This window comes from Ascaphus truei, chromosome 1 (assembly GCF_040206685.1).
Source record: "Ascaphus truei isolate aAscTru1 chromosome 1, aAscTru1.hap1, whole genome shotgun sequence".
Classification (NCBI taxonomy): Eukaryota; Metazoa; Chordata; class Amphibia; order Anura; family Ascaphidae; genus Ascaphus; species Ascaphus truei.
The window spans coordinates 159012327-159029068 of NC_134483.1; the positions used below are offsets into that span (position 1 = coordinate 159012327).

A 16742-nucleotide genomic window follows, 5' to 3' on the forward strand; every position below is an offset into this window, starting at 1 on the left:
GCATTTCCTGGTTACTACCCAGTGAGCCATTTCCTTGTCACTACCCAGGATACTTACACACCTCATAAATATGTCGCGGTCAGGGTTATGATTAACTCATTCTTTGTCATGTCAGACCCCTTGTCTTTCTTGAACTTGCATATCCAGGTTTTGTTAGCAGAAACCAAAGGGGGGTTGGGGGGGGGTGCAAACACACAGCGTGTCCAAGTAAGATTGACAACACTTACTCGTCATACTTGATATGATAAATAACATCTTCCTCTTTGTCCAAAAAGTCAGAGTAAGAAGTGGAAGGGGCGGTATCCAAAAGATCGGAGTTTTGTCTTGGATGCTCCTGGCTCAGGTTTCCATTCGTCCCTTTGTAAGCGTTGCCTCCTTTTATTTGAGCCTTGCTGTTCTTGTGTCCCTTTGTGGATCGCGTTACATTTTCCACGTGAGCTTCAAACCATGCTCCAATACTTACGTCGCGGGCATCCACCAGTTCATTGATCTACAATGAAATAATAATAAAAAGAAGACGGAATGAAATCCAAGCTGCTATAACCCTGTGATGCCCTGTTCACATATAAGAAATGATGGCAGTCCCCACGTAGTTACACCAGAAAATGAAAAGTTTACACAATAAACATGGAATATAATTATTTTTTTTAGCAATGAGTGAAGGGGTATGTTATTTGTATGCAAACATGAATGAAGAATATAAATGGAAAAGAAAGGTTATTTTGTATTACAAAAAAAACCCCTAAAAATATATATTTTTAAATAGACTAAATTAGGTTGCACTCTTCAAGGCGAAAGATCACCACCTGTCCAAACCCTCCCACCTTTTAATTTTTATCAGGAGGGGAAGCAGAGGTCCCCGGACCTGAACCGTGTTAATTTCAGGTCCCAGGGAAGGTTTGCTCTGTTACGTAGCATATTTAAATCCACCTCATCACGCGGGTCAATAGGACACCGCGACGGAGGATGTTGCGGCGACGTGTCATGTAGTAAATTGAAACTGCCATTTTGTTTCCCCTGGAAAGGATGGTACTGGTGCTAGCTTTACAGATATGTATCCTGGGGACCGGTGGTTCCCAGAGCTGAAATTAACACAGTTCAGCTCCGGGGGCATCCCTGCTTCCCATATATATATATATAGTTGTGTGAAAAAGAAAGTACACCCTCTTTGAATTCTATGGTTTTACATATCAGGACATAATAACAATCATCTGTTCCTTAGCAGGTCTTAAATGTAGGTAAATACAGCCTCAGATGAACAACAACACGTGACATATTACACCGTGTCATGATTTAATTAACAAAAATAAAGCCAAAAAGGAGAAGCTATGTGTGAAAAACTAAGTACCCCCTTACTGCTTTCATAGGAATTAAGATTCTTAGTAGCAGACAGGTGCTGATAATCAAATGATTAATTGATCATCAGCAAGTGTGACCACCTCTATAAAAGCTGAAGTTTTAGCAGTTTGCTGGTCTGGAGCATTCAGGTGTGTATTAACACAATGCCAAGGAGGAAAGACATCAGCAATGATCTTAGAGAAGCAATTGTTGCTGCCCATCAATCTGGGAAGGGTTATAAGGCCATTTCCAAACAATTTAAAGTCCATCATTCTACAGTGAGAAAGATTATTCAAAAGTGGAAAACAATCAAGACATTTGCCAATCTGCCCAGGAGTGGACGTCCCTGCAAATTCACCCCAAGGTCAGACCGTGCAATGCTCAGAGAAATTGCAAAAAAAACAAGAGTTACATCTCAGACTCTACAGGCCTCAGTTAGCATGTTAAATGTTTAAGTTCATGACAGTACAATTAGAAAAAGATTGAACAAGTATGGTTTGTATGGAAGGGTTGCCAGGAGAAAGCCTCTTCTCTCTAAAAAGAACATGCCAGCACGGCTTAGGTTTGTAAAGTTGCATCTGAACAAACCACAAGACTTCTGGAACAATGGCCTTTGGACAGACAAGACCAAAGTGGAGATGTTTGGCCATAATGCACAGCGCCACGTTTGGCGAAAACCAAACACAGCATATCAGCACAAACACCTCATACCAACTGCCAAGCACGGTGGTGGAGGGGTGATGATTTGGGCTTGTTTTGCAGCCACAGGACCTGGGAACCTTGCAGCCATTGAGTTGACCATGAACTCCTCTGTATACCAAAGTATTCTAGAGTCAAATGTGAGGCCCTCTGTCCGACAGCTAAAGCTTGGCCGAAATTGGGTTATGCAACAGGACAATGATCCCAAGCACACCAGCAAATCTACAACAGAATGGCTGAAAAAGAAAAGAATCAAGGTGTTGCAAAGGTCCAGTCAAAGTCCAGACCTCAACCCTATTGAAATGCTGTGGCTGGGCCTTACGAGAGCTGTGCATATACAAATGCCTGCAAAACTCAATGAACTGCAGCAACGTTGTAAAGAAGAGTGGGCTCTTACTTCAAGTTATTGCTGCTAAAGGTGGTTCTACAAGCTATTGAATCATAAGGTATACTTAGTTTTTCACACATGGCTTCTCCATTTTGGCTTTATTTTTGTTAAATAAATCATGACACGGTGTAATATGTCATATGTTGTTGTTCACTTGAGGTTGTATTTACCTTATTTTAAGACCTGCTAAGGAACAGATGATTGTTATTATGTCCTGATATGTAAAACCATAGACATAGAATTCAAAGAGGGTGTACTTTCTTTTTATATATAAGGAAGATGAGGATATAAATATATATATATATATATATATATATATATATATATATATATATATATATATATATACTGTATATTACAAAAAAGGGGGTGACTTCTCCTTTAAGAAGCAGAGAGTATACTACTTTGGCTGTTTTCCTAGCACCACTGGCTAACTCAAGTAAGCAACCATGTTATGTCTGATCCTTAAAGTAAGGAAGCTCACAAGCCGCAGATTTTTGGTTTGAAATAAAATCACGGGATTTCCAGGAAAGGCTGACACATTTTTATGGCCTGAGTCAAATACATTCTTCACTGTAAATTCTTCCAAGTAATTCTTCATTACTTGGATTCAGAATACAAGACAAACTTTTAGTACTGGGCCACAATTTGAATCCTTTTACTGCAAAATACAAACGCTGCTACAGAAAACTACATACTGCAGGGTTTATTTAGAGTATCAGTTGATTGAGTAAACAATGCTTTATCACCGTAGCAGATTTTCTTTCCATACTAAAGTTACAAAACCAATAACAAGGCGTAAGTGACTGATACTCCTTTAGGAACACATTACCTCCCGATGGAAAAAAAAAGTCTTTGTTAAACCACTTTATGCATGTTCCCCCCAATGCATGGAGGACATGAATAGATAATCCCTTAAAATAACTCTGTGACGGTAGGGGGTAGCCGGTCTTCATTAATAAAAGTCACGCCCGGCTGGCTGCCAATATGAACCGTAAGCCAAGTGCTGAAGTGTCAGCTCTTGGGTCTAGTTGTGCGCCCTAATGTAAGCAGGAATGTAAGCTAGGGATGCCAGGTATAGTTAGGAAATAGCTGCAGAACAGGGACTTTGGGAGCATGAGATTAAACAGTGGATATTAGGGAGCAACTAGGGTTAAAAAACTGTGTAATATGTTGCTGACCGGAGTAGCCGGTAGTACTTTGTTACCCGCAAATAGTGTATAATTTTCGGGTACCCGTCTGTACATAAGGACGGGGTGGGCTATGGAAGTCCCATGTAGGGTATAGCAATAACATGACCTGTTGAGGGGCTTTTGGGGTTCCCTCTGTCCTAGAGACATGAGATTTTGGGAGTGTAAGTTTTAGGTGGGATATTTGGGTTGATATGTATTCCTTTTGTTTGCAGGAGTTCGGGGTCCAAAGTTACCGGTAGTCCTTTAATTCTCCCTGGCGAGCAGGCATGTTTTGTGGGTATGCGGGGTGAATTACATTGGGGCTGCACAGTGTCCCCAGACTCCTGGTTTTGGAGCCCAGGTATCCCAAACACATAAGGTTCCCCAAGGTTTATTCTTTATTTAATTGTAGCCATGCCATTCTTGGCTACCTGCCTGACATATTAGTCTTGGTAAGTACAAGCAGTGTCAGGCATACTCCTGGGTTTTCCCCACCCTCAGGCAGCCTCCATGAGTGACAGGGGTGGAGGTGGAACTTGATCTGTGTGCAGCCAATCCGGGTGTAGACCTTGTACCCTCCCCCTCTGTGCTATGGAGGAAGCATGACAAATTATAGTCAGTCTAAGTCTCTCCCTCTTGGGATAGAGACGTGGCCTCAGCCCCTCAGGGGGCTGAAGAGAGACATCAGGCCTCAAGTCTGCCAATGAGCCTAGGTATCATCCATAAGGTCTAGGACCTGATACAGAATCATGTATCCACTGTAATACCATCTGCAGTGGCTGCAACAAAGAAGGCCTTGTTTTATATACCCCTGTTTAAGTCTACAGTCTATTGGGTAGGGGTATGCTTGATGTTTTCCACTGCGGGGACGGTCTCCAGCCATGCTGGAGCCTGTGGTGGATGGAGGCGCAGCACTTGAGACAAGAACATGAAGTCAGCCTTTAAAGCCTGTCCTGTTCCCCACAACATCACAGAAGCTTAGCATCTCCTGGAACCAACAGGTACTATGCATCACAGCACAGGTAGCAAGGGCCAAATCTCCCAGAGGGGACTTTTTACATAAGTATGGTTTATAGTGTGTTATACTGTATTATAAATATCTATGTAGCCAGCCTGAGCATTTACATATATGGCAGGCTGACTGCATAGACATCTGAGCTCAAAGGAGAACCAGGATGTCCAGAGGTGTCGGGCCATTTGGTTTAGCAGGGAGGGGCAGAGGAACAGGCCCAGAAGCCATCGTTGTTCTCTGAGACACTGTGGAGCCTGCCCAGCAGGTGGCCATGAGTGGGCTGGGGTGAAGAAGCGGTGTGGCACGCCTCTTCCTCTGACATCAGCAGCCAGATGAGCCCCGCTCTGATTGGCTGGTGGGACAAGTTCCCACAGTCTGTGGGCAGTTCCTGTTCATGTTAGATATAGGAGACAGAAGTCTATTAAAGGGGCTGTCGCAATCAGAGCTCATTTATTAAACATATTACAATATAAAGATTATTTTATTATTGTTGTTCTATATCCCATATGATGCACATACAAAATACTGTATATTTCTTTATCCAATTTATTTATTTTAACTCCACTATTACAATGTATTTTATTTTCTCCTCAGTTACAGCACATGCAGCATATAGAATTGTCAAAAATTTTAAAACAGCAGCTTGGCCTGCTGCTTTAATATTCATTCAGCTATGACACACACACACACACACACACACACACACACACACACACACACACACACACACACACACACACACACACACACACACACACACACACACACACACACACACACACACACACACACACACGTGACCTTGAGGTGTAGTTGCACTCCACTAAAAGGTGGGAATGCCTGGGTGCAACAACCTGTAACAAATAACTATGTACAAATAGGAGAGAAGCAGGTACCCCAGGTCTTGTAGTAAAATAGAAAGAGTTTACTAGAAAAAAAAGATCAATGTTTCAGCTCTAACTGGAGCCTTTTTAAATGTAGATACCCCTACAACTCTGATTCCTCCTACCCCTGCAGATCCGACACTGGAATCAGTTGCCTGCAAGAAGAGCAGTGTAAGGCACGTTCTATAGTGCTACGCCGGGCGCGCGCGGATCTTTCGTTGGCTGACGTTAGTCAGCCTTTCTATAGATGTGCCCCGCACGGCAGGGAGAGGGGAGCCGACAGACAGCGGCGAAAATGAAGAAATTCATCTTTTCGCGCCGCTGCCTGCACTCAAATGTATGTATTGGTGTGTATGTGTGTATGTGTGTATGTGTGTATGTATGGATGTGTGTATGTGTGTATGTGTGTATGGATGTGTGTATGGATGTGTGTGTGGGTGGGTGTGTGTGTGTGTGTGTGTGTGTGTGTGTGTGTGTGTGTGTGTGTGTGTGTGTGTGTGTGTGTGTGTGTGTGTGTGTGTGTGTGTGTGTGTGTGTGTGTGTGTGTGTGTGTGTGTGTGTGTGTGTGTGTGAATAAATGCACACACAAAAATAAATTATTAAACTTTTTGTTTAATTTAAAAAAAATCTTACTTACACTCCCCTTACACTTACACTCACACAACATATACACACACATACATGCATATACACGCACATACACTGACCTGCAGCTCCCGGCTCTATATACACGGAAAGCATGCGGCACGTGCACGCACGTTCGCATAGGAACGCGCGGCCGCACGCTGTATAGAACGGCCCTAAGAGGCTACTCCAAACATTTGTGCCCCACTGGAATCTAACAATCTGCCCCTGACACACCCTAAGGACATTGAAGGTTATGAAGGGTTGGGGGAGAGCAGGCATGGAAGGGGTTACATTAGTATTAGATCCTCACAAATGAGATCAAATTCCCCCAACCCCCAGTGGCGGGAAGATTTCTGAGTCACTGGAGAAGGAGAGAGATCTTTTTCATTTATATAGGTCATTTTTTTGTAGAAAGAACTTATAACGCTTTTAGCAATTTGAGTTTAATCTGTCATCTGCACTTCCAGGGCTGCAATGCAAGGGCCGCACTTCCAGGACTGCAATGCAAGGGCCGCACTTCCAGGGCTGATGCAGCCAGTGCAGGCTGATTTACATTCACGCCGGCTGCACAGGGGCAGGGGATGTGCAGGACGTACCTGGTACATTACAGGAGCCCCTCTCTTGCCGTCCCCCCTACGTCTGTAGGGCAGTGAAAAGATTGAGGAGAATGTTCTTTATTGCCAAGATTGAGGCAAAACCCCAAAAACTTGTGCTAACCCAAATTAATAACTAAAATAAAAAGTGCATAAACAGAACGGCAGGGCAGCATTCCCTGCTAGTCTCCAGTTGCAGCCTTTCTGAGACCTCGGGAACCTAGGTTCTCTCAAGCAAAAATTAGAGGAACTATCGAGAGCTATTGCGCTTTATTTTATATCCTACAAAGTACATACCTATTCCTAATCAGCTGACTACTTGCCGTCTCTGCATTGCAAGCAGTACTTTCCTTGCAACTCTTAAATGTTCAGCCCCTGCACTGCCTAACCCTCTGTCTGGCTTTTTTACATCATCACACCTGTGTTTGAGATGATTTTTGTCCCATTCATTTGAACAAAGCTCAACTATTCTCCGGTATTGGAGACAGCGTTACCACATATACTGTAGCTTAGGCCTATAAGAGCTATACAAAATAAAATATAAAATACCATTGAGATTTTTTTTTTTTTACATGTGTCCGGTTGCAAAAACTTTAGGTTTGAAGTTCATCAAATTATATTACTTATCCTTCTGATGTGTGCAGCTTCCAGCACAACCCTGCCCTCTTCCTCACTAACGTTGTGTAAAACACAGAGGCACGAGATTGCGCTATTACAGAATAAATATATATATTTTGATAGTGACCAAACTCCTATGGTTAGTCTGGCACTTACAAACATATTAGTTTCCATGGTGATCATTGCATGAGTAATGCTACAAATTAAGAGGTTAAGTAGATGGAAACAAAAGTGTAAAATTACAATTTACTGGTAAGAAGACATCATCACCACATGTTTTCCTTAGTACATATATACATATGCATGTTTACGCGTATTTATTTGGTATCATCGACAGTTAAATAAACTATGGTTCCCACGTTACTACATTTTAAAGTGCCTCTGGAGATGATAAAATTCAGATCTACAAAAAAACGCCGGTGTCAATAACAGACCATTATTGTTCGAGTATGGCATATGCTGCTTGAAAATTGCTGTTTTATCTGCATCCATTTAGCAAATGTGTATTTCATTGTTGCTTTAGGTATCACAGCTAATAACATACATTTTCAGTTGCTGTCATCCTTTTAAAGATATTATGAGGAAATTAAACAATGAAATCTCTCACAAAAGCCAAGTGACATTAGGGTCCGCTGTCAAAAGGAAATAAGTCAGGAAACGAGCCAGTAGCCCTCCATAGGGGAGTTTAAAAAATATACAGTTAGGTTCCGGAAATAATTGGACACTGATACAAGTTTTGTTATTTCGGCTGTGTACCAAAATAAATTCAAGTTACAGTTAAATCATGAATATGGGCTTAAAGTGCAGCATATCAGCTTTAATTTGAGGGTATTCTCATCCAACTTGGAGGAAGGGTTTAGGAATTACATCTCTTTAATATGTAGCCCCCTCTTTTTCAAGGGACCAAAAGTAATTGGACAATTGATTCAAAAGCTGTTTCATGGACAGGTGTGGGCTATTCCTTCATTATATCATGATCAATTAAGCAGGTAAAAGGTCTGGAGTTGATTCCAGATGTGGCATTTGCATTTGGAAGCTGTTGCTGTGAACCCACAACATGCGGTCAAAGGAGCTCTCAATGCAAGTGAAACAGGGCATGCTTAGGCTGCAAAAAAAAAAAAATCCATCAGAGAGATAGCAGGAACATTAGGAGTGGCCAAATCAACAGTTTGGTACATTCTGAGAAAAAAAGAACGCACTGGTGAGCTCTGCAACACAAAAAGGCCTGGACGTCCACGGAAGACAACAGTGGTGGATGATCATAGGATCCGTTCCATGGTAAAGAAAAACCCCTTCACAACATCCAGCCAAGTGAAGAACACTCTCCAGGAGGTAGGCATATCATTATCAAGTCTACCATAAAGAGAAGACTTCACGAGAGCAAATACAGAGGGTTTACCACAAGGTGCAAACCATGCATAAGCCTCAAGAATAGAAAGGCCAGATTAGACTTTGCCAAAAAATATCTTAAAAAGCCAGCCCAGTTCTGGAACAGCATTCTTTGGACAGATGAAACTAAGATCAACCTGTACCAGAATGATGGGAAGAAAAAAGTATGGAGAAGGCTTTGAACGGCTTATGATCTGAAGCATACCACATCATCTGTAAAACACGGAGGAGGCAGTGTGATGGCATGGGCATGCATGGCTTACAATGGCACTGGGTCACTAGTGTTTATTGATGATGTGATAGAAGACAGAAGCAGCCGGATGAATTCTGAAGTGTATAGGGATATATGGTCTGCTCAGATTCAAACAAATTCAGCGACGTTGATTGGACGGCACTTCACTTTACAGATGGACAATGACCCAAAACTTACTGTGAAAACAACCCAGGAGTTTTTTTAGACAAAGAAGTGGAATATTCTGCAATGGCCGAGTCAATCACCTGATCTCAACCCGATAGAGCATGCATTTCACTTTCTGAAGACAAAACTGAAGGCAGAAAGACCCACAAACAAACAACAACTGAAGACAGCTGCAGTAAAGGCCTGGCAAAGCATCACAAAGGAGGAAACCCAGCGTTTGGTGATGTCCATGCGTTCCAGACTTCAAGCAGTCATTGCCTGCAAAGGATTCTCGACAAAGTATTAAAATGAACATTTTATTTATGATTGTGTTAATTTGTCCAATTACATTTGAGCCCCTGAAATAAGGGGACTGTGTATGAAAATGGTTGCAATTCCTAAACGTTTCATACAATATTTTTGTTCAACCCCTTGAATTAAAGCTGAAAGTCTTTACTTCTATTGCATCTCGGTTGTTTCATTTGAAATCCATTGTGGTGGCATACAGAGCCCAAATTATGAAAATTGTGTCAGTGTCCAATTGTTTCCGGACCTAACTGTAACTCTCTTCCAGGCAGTGGATGGATTCATCTATTCTGATTACAGTAAACACTGCACTGTCATCAAAAGAAACTCATTGACAATTATTGCCAAAGGGCCCAGTTGTCCTGGGTATGACAGCACAATTCCAAACTGCTGAAACGTCAACATAAATATTATTGTGGCTTCTCATACATCATAACATTTGAACCATCACTGTCAACTCGCAACGTCCTCTAAAACTATTCAAATACCAGTGGTAATATACCCACTAGTGACTATGGGAAGGATTTTTCTGTTGGTTGTCACTGGTTAGACAGAGACTCTCCAATCACAAGGTTTTTATGTTTGCAAGCCTAACGTCAGCGACTCTTAACTGTAGCCCCAGTGCTGCTTTAGGAGCTCCAACATTTATTTGTGTACCATTTGTTTTTTCTCTGCCATCCTAATCGTGTGCTTCATTGAGAAATAAAACATCATTTTTCAGTGTTGGAAAAATATTGACATAAAGACATATTTGGCTTGTCCACTTAATATATAGGTTTTCATAACTCCGTTCTGTTCACTGCAAATCTAAAATGTTCCCATTTCCTAACTGGTCCGCGGGCCGTGTGTTTGTGTCACTGCTCCCCTTCACAGGCCCGGATCTAACTGAAAACAAAGGAAAATGTTCAGACTCAAAAATACTGATTTTATTTATTTATTTATTTTTAAATTATAAAAGACTGCAAACATCTCATTTTGATCCTACCATTGCTATTAGTTTACTTTATTCCTAAATGGGACTGAACCTCTGAGATACTTGATTTATATACTATGCCAATCGGCCACAGTTGGGGCTGGGTGATAAAAATACCTTGGGTATTAAAATGTGATACAGATGTAGCGAGTTTTACTGTCTGAAGAGCCGCGGCCGAAAAGAAAAAATCCACAGCTCCAGAGACAGTGTCTGCCCGCGGTTGCGCTATGGTAATTCCATGCTTCCAGAAAGGCTCCCTGTCTCATGAATCCTCCGGCGCCGAGGGCAGTAACGTGACCACAGCTTCCCCCGGTGCTGGAAACAATAAGCTTTGCATCTGTATGTAACATTTGTAATGATGATAAATCTAGATCCTTTCCTTTTGTAAAATGGAATACATTTCCACAGACAAGTGAAATAGAAATGATATAGACATGCACTGGTTATTTTTTCATCACTTAAAATATAATTTAAACCACTATGTGCCACATTTTATACACCCCGGACCGGCAGCTTTAGCCAAAAGCCCTCTTTTTGGGTATTCTATATAGGGAGAAGAGATAGAGGTCCAAAGCCAACATTCAGTGGAATTTTGGCCTAAGTTCTATATACTCCAATGTACTTTTTGCAGAAAAAATAACAGTATTTATTTTTTGGTTAGTCCTGGGGGCCAAACGGGCCTCTTTTACATTCTATATTTTGAAAACATAAGAGTATGCCTGGACTAGTAAGAAAAAAAAAAAAAATAACAGTATAACACCTTTGTAGCCCAGGAGGGCCTAACTCCTCCCCAGGACACCTATGTACCACGATGTGCCATTTTAGTGACTGCAACAATCCCTGTCTTGAAAGTGGCACGTTTTACCAAGGTGTACATGCACCATACATATTTTAAGACAAATATAGAATTAAAGATCCAAATTCATATTTTGAAACATTGAAGAAATGGAAATTTATGTCTGTAACCAAAATAAGTAGTGGTGCTTAGGACACAAAGCACCATAATGTTCATCATTAACTTGTGTAATCATAGCATGTATATTTTCATCAAGTCATGGCTTCCTTCTATGCTTATACATATCTGTGTGCCAACCCCCCAGTTCCTATTAACTTTTTGTTTCTGATGGTATTATGTATGTTCAGTGGTGAGAAGTTTATGAACTGCAATGATAAGTACAGCCTTTCCATAGTTTCTCCATGATAACTTTCTCGAATCAAAACAAGTCTGTTCTTAAATATCCAATAGGGTTTATATTAACCAATTCTATGTCTTTTGAAACAAAATGATGTATGAATTAGACAAACAATGAGTAATTAAGAGTCTGGGTATGTGCAATAATAAGTGAAACCCTGGTTTTATCAGCTAAATTAAAGGTGATAATTAGAATCAGGTGTTTAAATAATTAGGTAGATCTTCAGGTGTGAGTTTGGTGGGCCCCACCCTATATAAAGATCAAAAACTTTGTGAGTTTGGTCTTCACCATAAAGGTGTGTGAAAACACGTCATCTCACGATCAAAATAAATCCCTGAGGACCTCAGAAAAGCAATTATTGATGATCATGATTCTAGATAGGGTTACAAAACAATTTCTAAGGATTTGGGGCTCCACCAATCCACTGTCAAACAAATGGAAAAAGTTTAAAACCACAGTCCCTCTACCCAGGAACGGTCGTCCTACCAAAATCTCTCCAAGAACATAATCATCCAGGAAGTCACAAAGAACCCCAGAGTAACATCCAAGGATCTGCAGGCCACTCTCGCCTTGCCTAATGTGAGTGTTCATAACTCAACTGAACAAAAAACAGGATAATAGTGCGCAAAACTAATTCGTGACGTGATAGGTGAAGAATAAGTGAAATAAATAAATAACTTAACCTAGGATTGAGCGTCTGCAGCTGTGATGGAATGGGGGGGCTCAGGATCCCCCTAGAGCTAGCAAATGAATACAAAAAAGACACAGCGCACAACGCTCATAGTGCATTACAAAATATTATTGACATATATAATAAATGGGTGAGTAATGTGCGTACATCAAATACAGTATTAACGAGCAGTTTCGGGATATTTTACCCAACGCCTCCGGAGACCAGAATAGGTGTCTTTGCAGGAGTGATGCTGCTGTCCTCGATATTGCAGGGTCCTATTGAGATTGGTGCACAACCTCTGCTGTTCCTTGCTCCCCTAAGCACAGGTAGGCTGGGAGATGCTGATTCCTGCGGTTCTTCAGCAGGGCAGTCTTTGGCATCAGCTGGGCGCCAGCACTCTCCTCCGTGTGAAGCGCTTCCGGGATCGTGACGTCACCACGGGGATTTCGGCGCCGCTCACAAACAGTCAAAGTCGCGCACTGGGGTGCTGGTATGAGGCTAGAACACTAGTAAACCTTGTCCTACAGGACAAGTTCCTGTACAAAGTTCTCAGAACAAATGTTCTGAGACATCCCTGGTATCGCAGATGCTCCAATTACCCAGTGTCCACAAGGTCACGTATTGATTATATTTATCACTGAATATCACTTCACGTTGTGTATTGATTGTAGTTGCGCACTTTATTTCCACTTCTTCACATATACTGTATGTATTGCTTTATTTATATAGCGCCATCTATACCCATGATTTAATAATAGGAGACCTAATAGGAATAAGCGCTTCATACATAAAAGTAACATTAGGAAAAAGAGTCCCTGCCCCAAAGAGCTTACAATCTAAGTGGTCGCTGTTAAGGTAAGTGCATATGCAAGGGGTCATGGTAAATGGATATGAGATGTATAGTAAACAGGCCACTTGAACACAACCCCTTGCATGTTAATATGTTCTAAGATGCATGTATTTCTAGTGGTGGTTAGTGAATATGTCACAGAAACTGAGTATAGCAATTCCTAAACCCCCATGGTTTAACTATATGTCCCCGACCTGTTATTTAGGGGGTAAATGTAATTGAATAATCACGTTTATTAATTTGCCGCTTTAAACAAAAAACGAGGAAGAGCTGCACTCCTATACAAAGATTGTGTTGATCAGCTCTTAAATGAGACCTCATTATACAGTATTCCTTCGTTATTTCATTTCATGTTGCTTCTTCACCTGCGGTAAGCATTTATACAACTCTCCATTTCTCACTTAGCACAGATAATAAGCCTGCCAAAAAAAAAAACAACTCAGGCCTGTGCCAAAGTCTTTAGTTACTGCAACAGGTTCATAACAAATGCAAGCTCGGTATCAGCATATTCCCATGGCAACTGAATGCTAAATGAGACATGTGAAAAAACTACCAGATGAGAAGAGTATTTGAAACAAGACTGCAGTCTGAATTGCACGTTCTTAATATTCATTTAATTTAACGCTTCTATCACTAGATATGCCCACTATTTTGTTGAGATCATTGCAGGTATCTGCAGCATTGAAGGGGTCCCTGCAAAAGAGAACCATTTTAAAATGTCCTGTCATTGTCCGCAAGAACATCAGTTTCTGCTAGTGCCTTTTTTTCGACTCATTGTCCTCCGCCATCTTGCAAATTTCCTTTCTAGTGTGTTGGAATTCTGCTTCCACTTATCTTCAGTACTTTCAGTAACTCCTAATTGAGCACATTGCTGCAGGGAGCCCCTTTGATGAAAGCTGCCTTCAAAAAATGTGTTATGTTCAAATGCTTTAAGCTGAAGGTATAGAATAATAATAAATAGTAATGGCCGCAAGAACAGTCTCTTCCACTTTATTTTTGTTCTCAGCACTGTCAAATCTGAATAAATTGCAGTCTACGGCTACAGGATGTTTACCAGGACATCGAGGCTGTAAAAGTTTCCTGTCTATAGAAAGGTGAATTTGTAAGTATTGGTCCATAATGCATGGTTTGGTTTAACAATCAGTAAACATTCTGGAATCCACACGTTCATCCTGGGCATGTAAGACTCGGCAGATCAATAGAAGAATGTAAAGTCTCTTCATTTATGGGTCATAGATGTTATACTCTCCTCTAGTAACGTGTGTCAGTACTTCTATAGCACACGGCTTACTTTCTCGGATGCAAGAACAATATTGTCTTTCACATGCAGAGACATGCCCAGCCATAATCCCTACTGGCTAAAAGGTCACACTGGTTTGTGATGCCTTGTATTATGTGGGGCACTTCTAAGGGAAGATGTATTTTGGCAATTTCGTGTGTAAAAGTGCAGTAAAAGAAGAGATGTTTGTACCTTTTTGTATCAAGGCCCTTTGCTCAAGTAGGAGGAGTTACATGATGCACAGGTTATTATGAGATGTATTATATTCTGTGTGTTCAATAGGAGATGTTAGGGAGGAGTTACATGATGCACAGATTATAATGAGATGTATTATATTCTGTGTGTACAATAGGAGGAGTTAGGGAGGAGTTACATGATGCGCAGATTATAATGAGATGTATTATATTGTGTGTACAATAGGGGGAGTTAGGGAGGAGTTACATGATGCACAGGTTATAATGAGATGTATTATATTCTGTGTACAATAGGAGGAGTTAGGGAGGAGTTACATGATGCACAGGTTATAATGAGATGTATTATATTCTGTGTGTACAATAGGAGGAGTTAGGGAGGAGTTACACGATGCACAGGTTATAATAAGATGTATTATATTCTGTGTGTACAATAGGAGGAGTTACATGATGCACAGGTTATAATGAGATGTATTATATTCTGTGTGTACAATAGGAGGAGTTAGGGAGGAGTTACATGATGCACAGATTATAATGAGATGTATTATATTCTGTGTACAATAGGAGGAGTTAGGGAGGAGTTACATGATGCACAGATTATAATGAGATGTATAATATTCTGTGTGTACAATAGGAGGAGTTACACGATGCACAGGTTATTATAAGATGTATTATATTCTGTGTGTACAATAGGAGGAGTTACATGATGCACAGGTTATAATGAGATGTATTATATTCCGTGTGTACAATAGGAGGAGTTAGGGAGGAGTTACATGATGCACAGATTATAATGAGATATATTATATTCTGTGTGTACAATAGGAGGAGTTAGGGAGGATTTACATGATGCACAGGTTATAATGAGATGTATTATATTCTGTGTGTACAATAGGAGGAGTTAGGGAGGAGTTACATGATGCACAGATTATAATGAGATGTATTATATTCTGTGTGTACAATAGGAGGAGTTAGGGAGGAGTTACATGATGCGCAGATTATAATGAGATGTATTATATTCTGTGTGTACAATAGGAGGAGTTACATGATGCACAGATTATAATGAGATGTATTATATTCTGTGTGTACAATAGGAGGAGTTAGGGAGGAGTTACATGATGCACAGATTATAATGTGATGTATTATATTCTGTGTGCACAATAGGAGGAGTTAGGGAGGAGTTACATGATGCGCAGATTATAATGAGATGTATTATATTCTGTGTGTACAATAGGAGGAGTTACATGATGCACAGATTATAATGAGATGTATTATATTCTGTGTGTACAATAGGAGGAGTTAGGGAGGAGTTACATGATGCACAGGTTATAATGAGATGTATTATATTCTGTGTGTACAATAGGAGGCGTTAGGGGGGAGTTACATGATGCACAGATTATAATGAGATGTATTATATTCTGTGTGTACAATAGGAGGAGTTAGGGAGGAGTTACATGATGCACAGGTTATAATGAGATGTATTATATTCTGTGTGTACAATAGGAGGAGTTACATGATGCACAGGTTATAATGAGATGTATTATATTCTGTGTGTACAATAGGAGGAGTTAGGGAGGAGTTACACGATGCACAGATTATAATGAGATGTACTATATTCTGTGTGAACAATAGGAGGAGTTAGGGAGGAGTTACATGATGCACAGATTATAATGAGATGTACTATATTCTGTGTGTACAATAGGAGGAGTTAGGGAGGAGTTACATGATGCACAGATTATAATGAGATGTACTATATTCTGTGTGTACAATAGGAGGAGTTAGGGAGGAGTTACATGATGCACAGATTATAATGAGATGTACTATATTCTGTGTGTACAATAGGAGGAGTTAGGGAGGAGTTACATGATGCACAGATTATAATGAGATGTATTATATTCTGTGTGTACAATAGGAGATGTTAGGGAGGAGTTACATGATGCACAGGTTATAATGAGATGTATTATATTCTCTGTGTACAATAGGAGGCGTTAGGGAGGAGTTACATGATGCACAGATTATAATGAGATGTATTATATTCTGTGTGTACAATAGGAGGAGTTACATGATGCACAGATTATAATGAGATGTATTATATTCTGTGTGTACAATAGGAGGAGTTAGGGAGGAGTTACATGATGCACAGGTTATAATGAGAAGTATTAT

General features: G+C 40.6%; 1 protein-coding gene across 3 annotated transcripts in view; it reads right to left on the reverse strand.

The window, feature by feature from the left end:
- Nucleotides 1-16742, reverse strand: part of UHRF2 (ubiquitin like with PHD and ring finger domains 2) — a 123302-nt gene that overhangs the window by 42139 nt on the left and 64421 nt on the right. For all 3 annotated transcript variants that reach the window (XM_075596543.1, XM_075596526.1, XM_075596535.1), the window contains exon 4: nucleotides 228-490. In XM_075596543.1, coding sequence (XP_075452658.1) covers nucleotides 228-490 — 263 coding nt within the window. The remainder of the gene's footprint in view (nucleotides 1-227; nucleotides 491-16742) is intronic.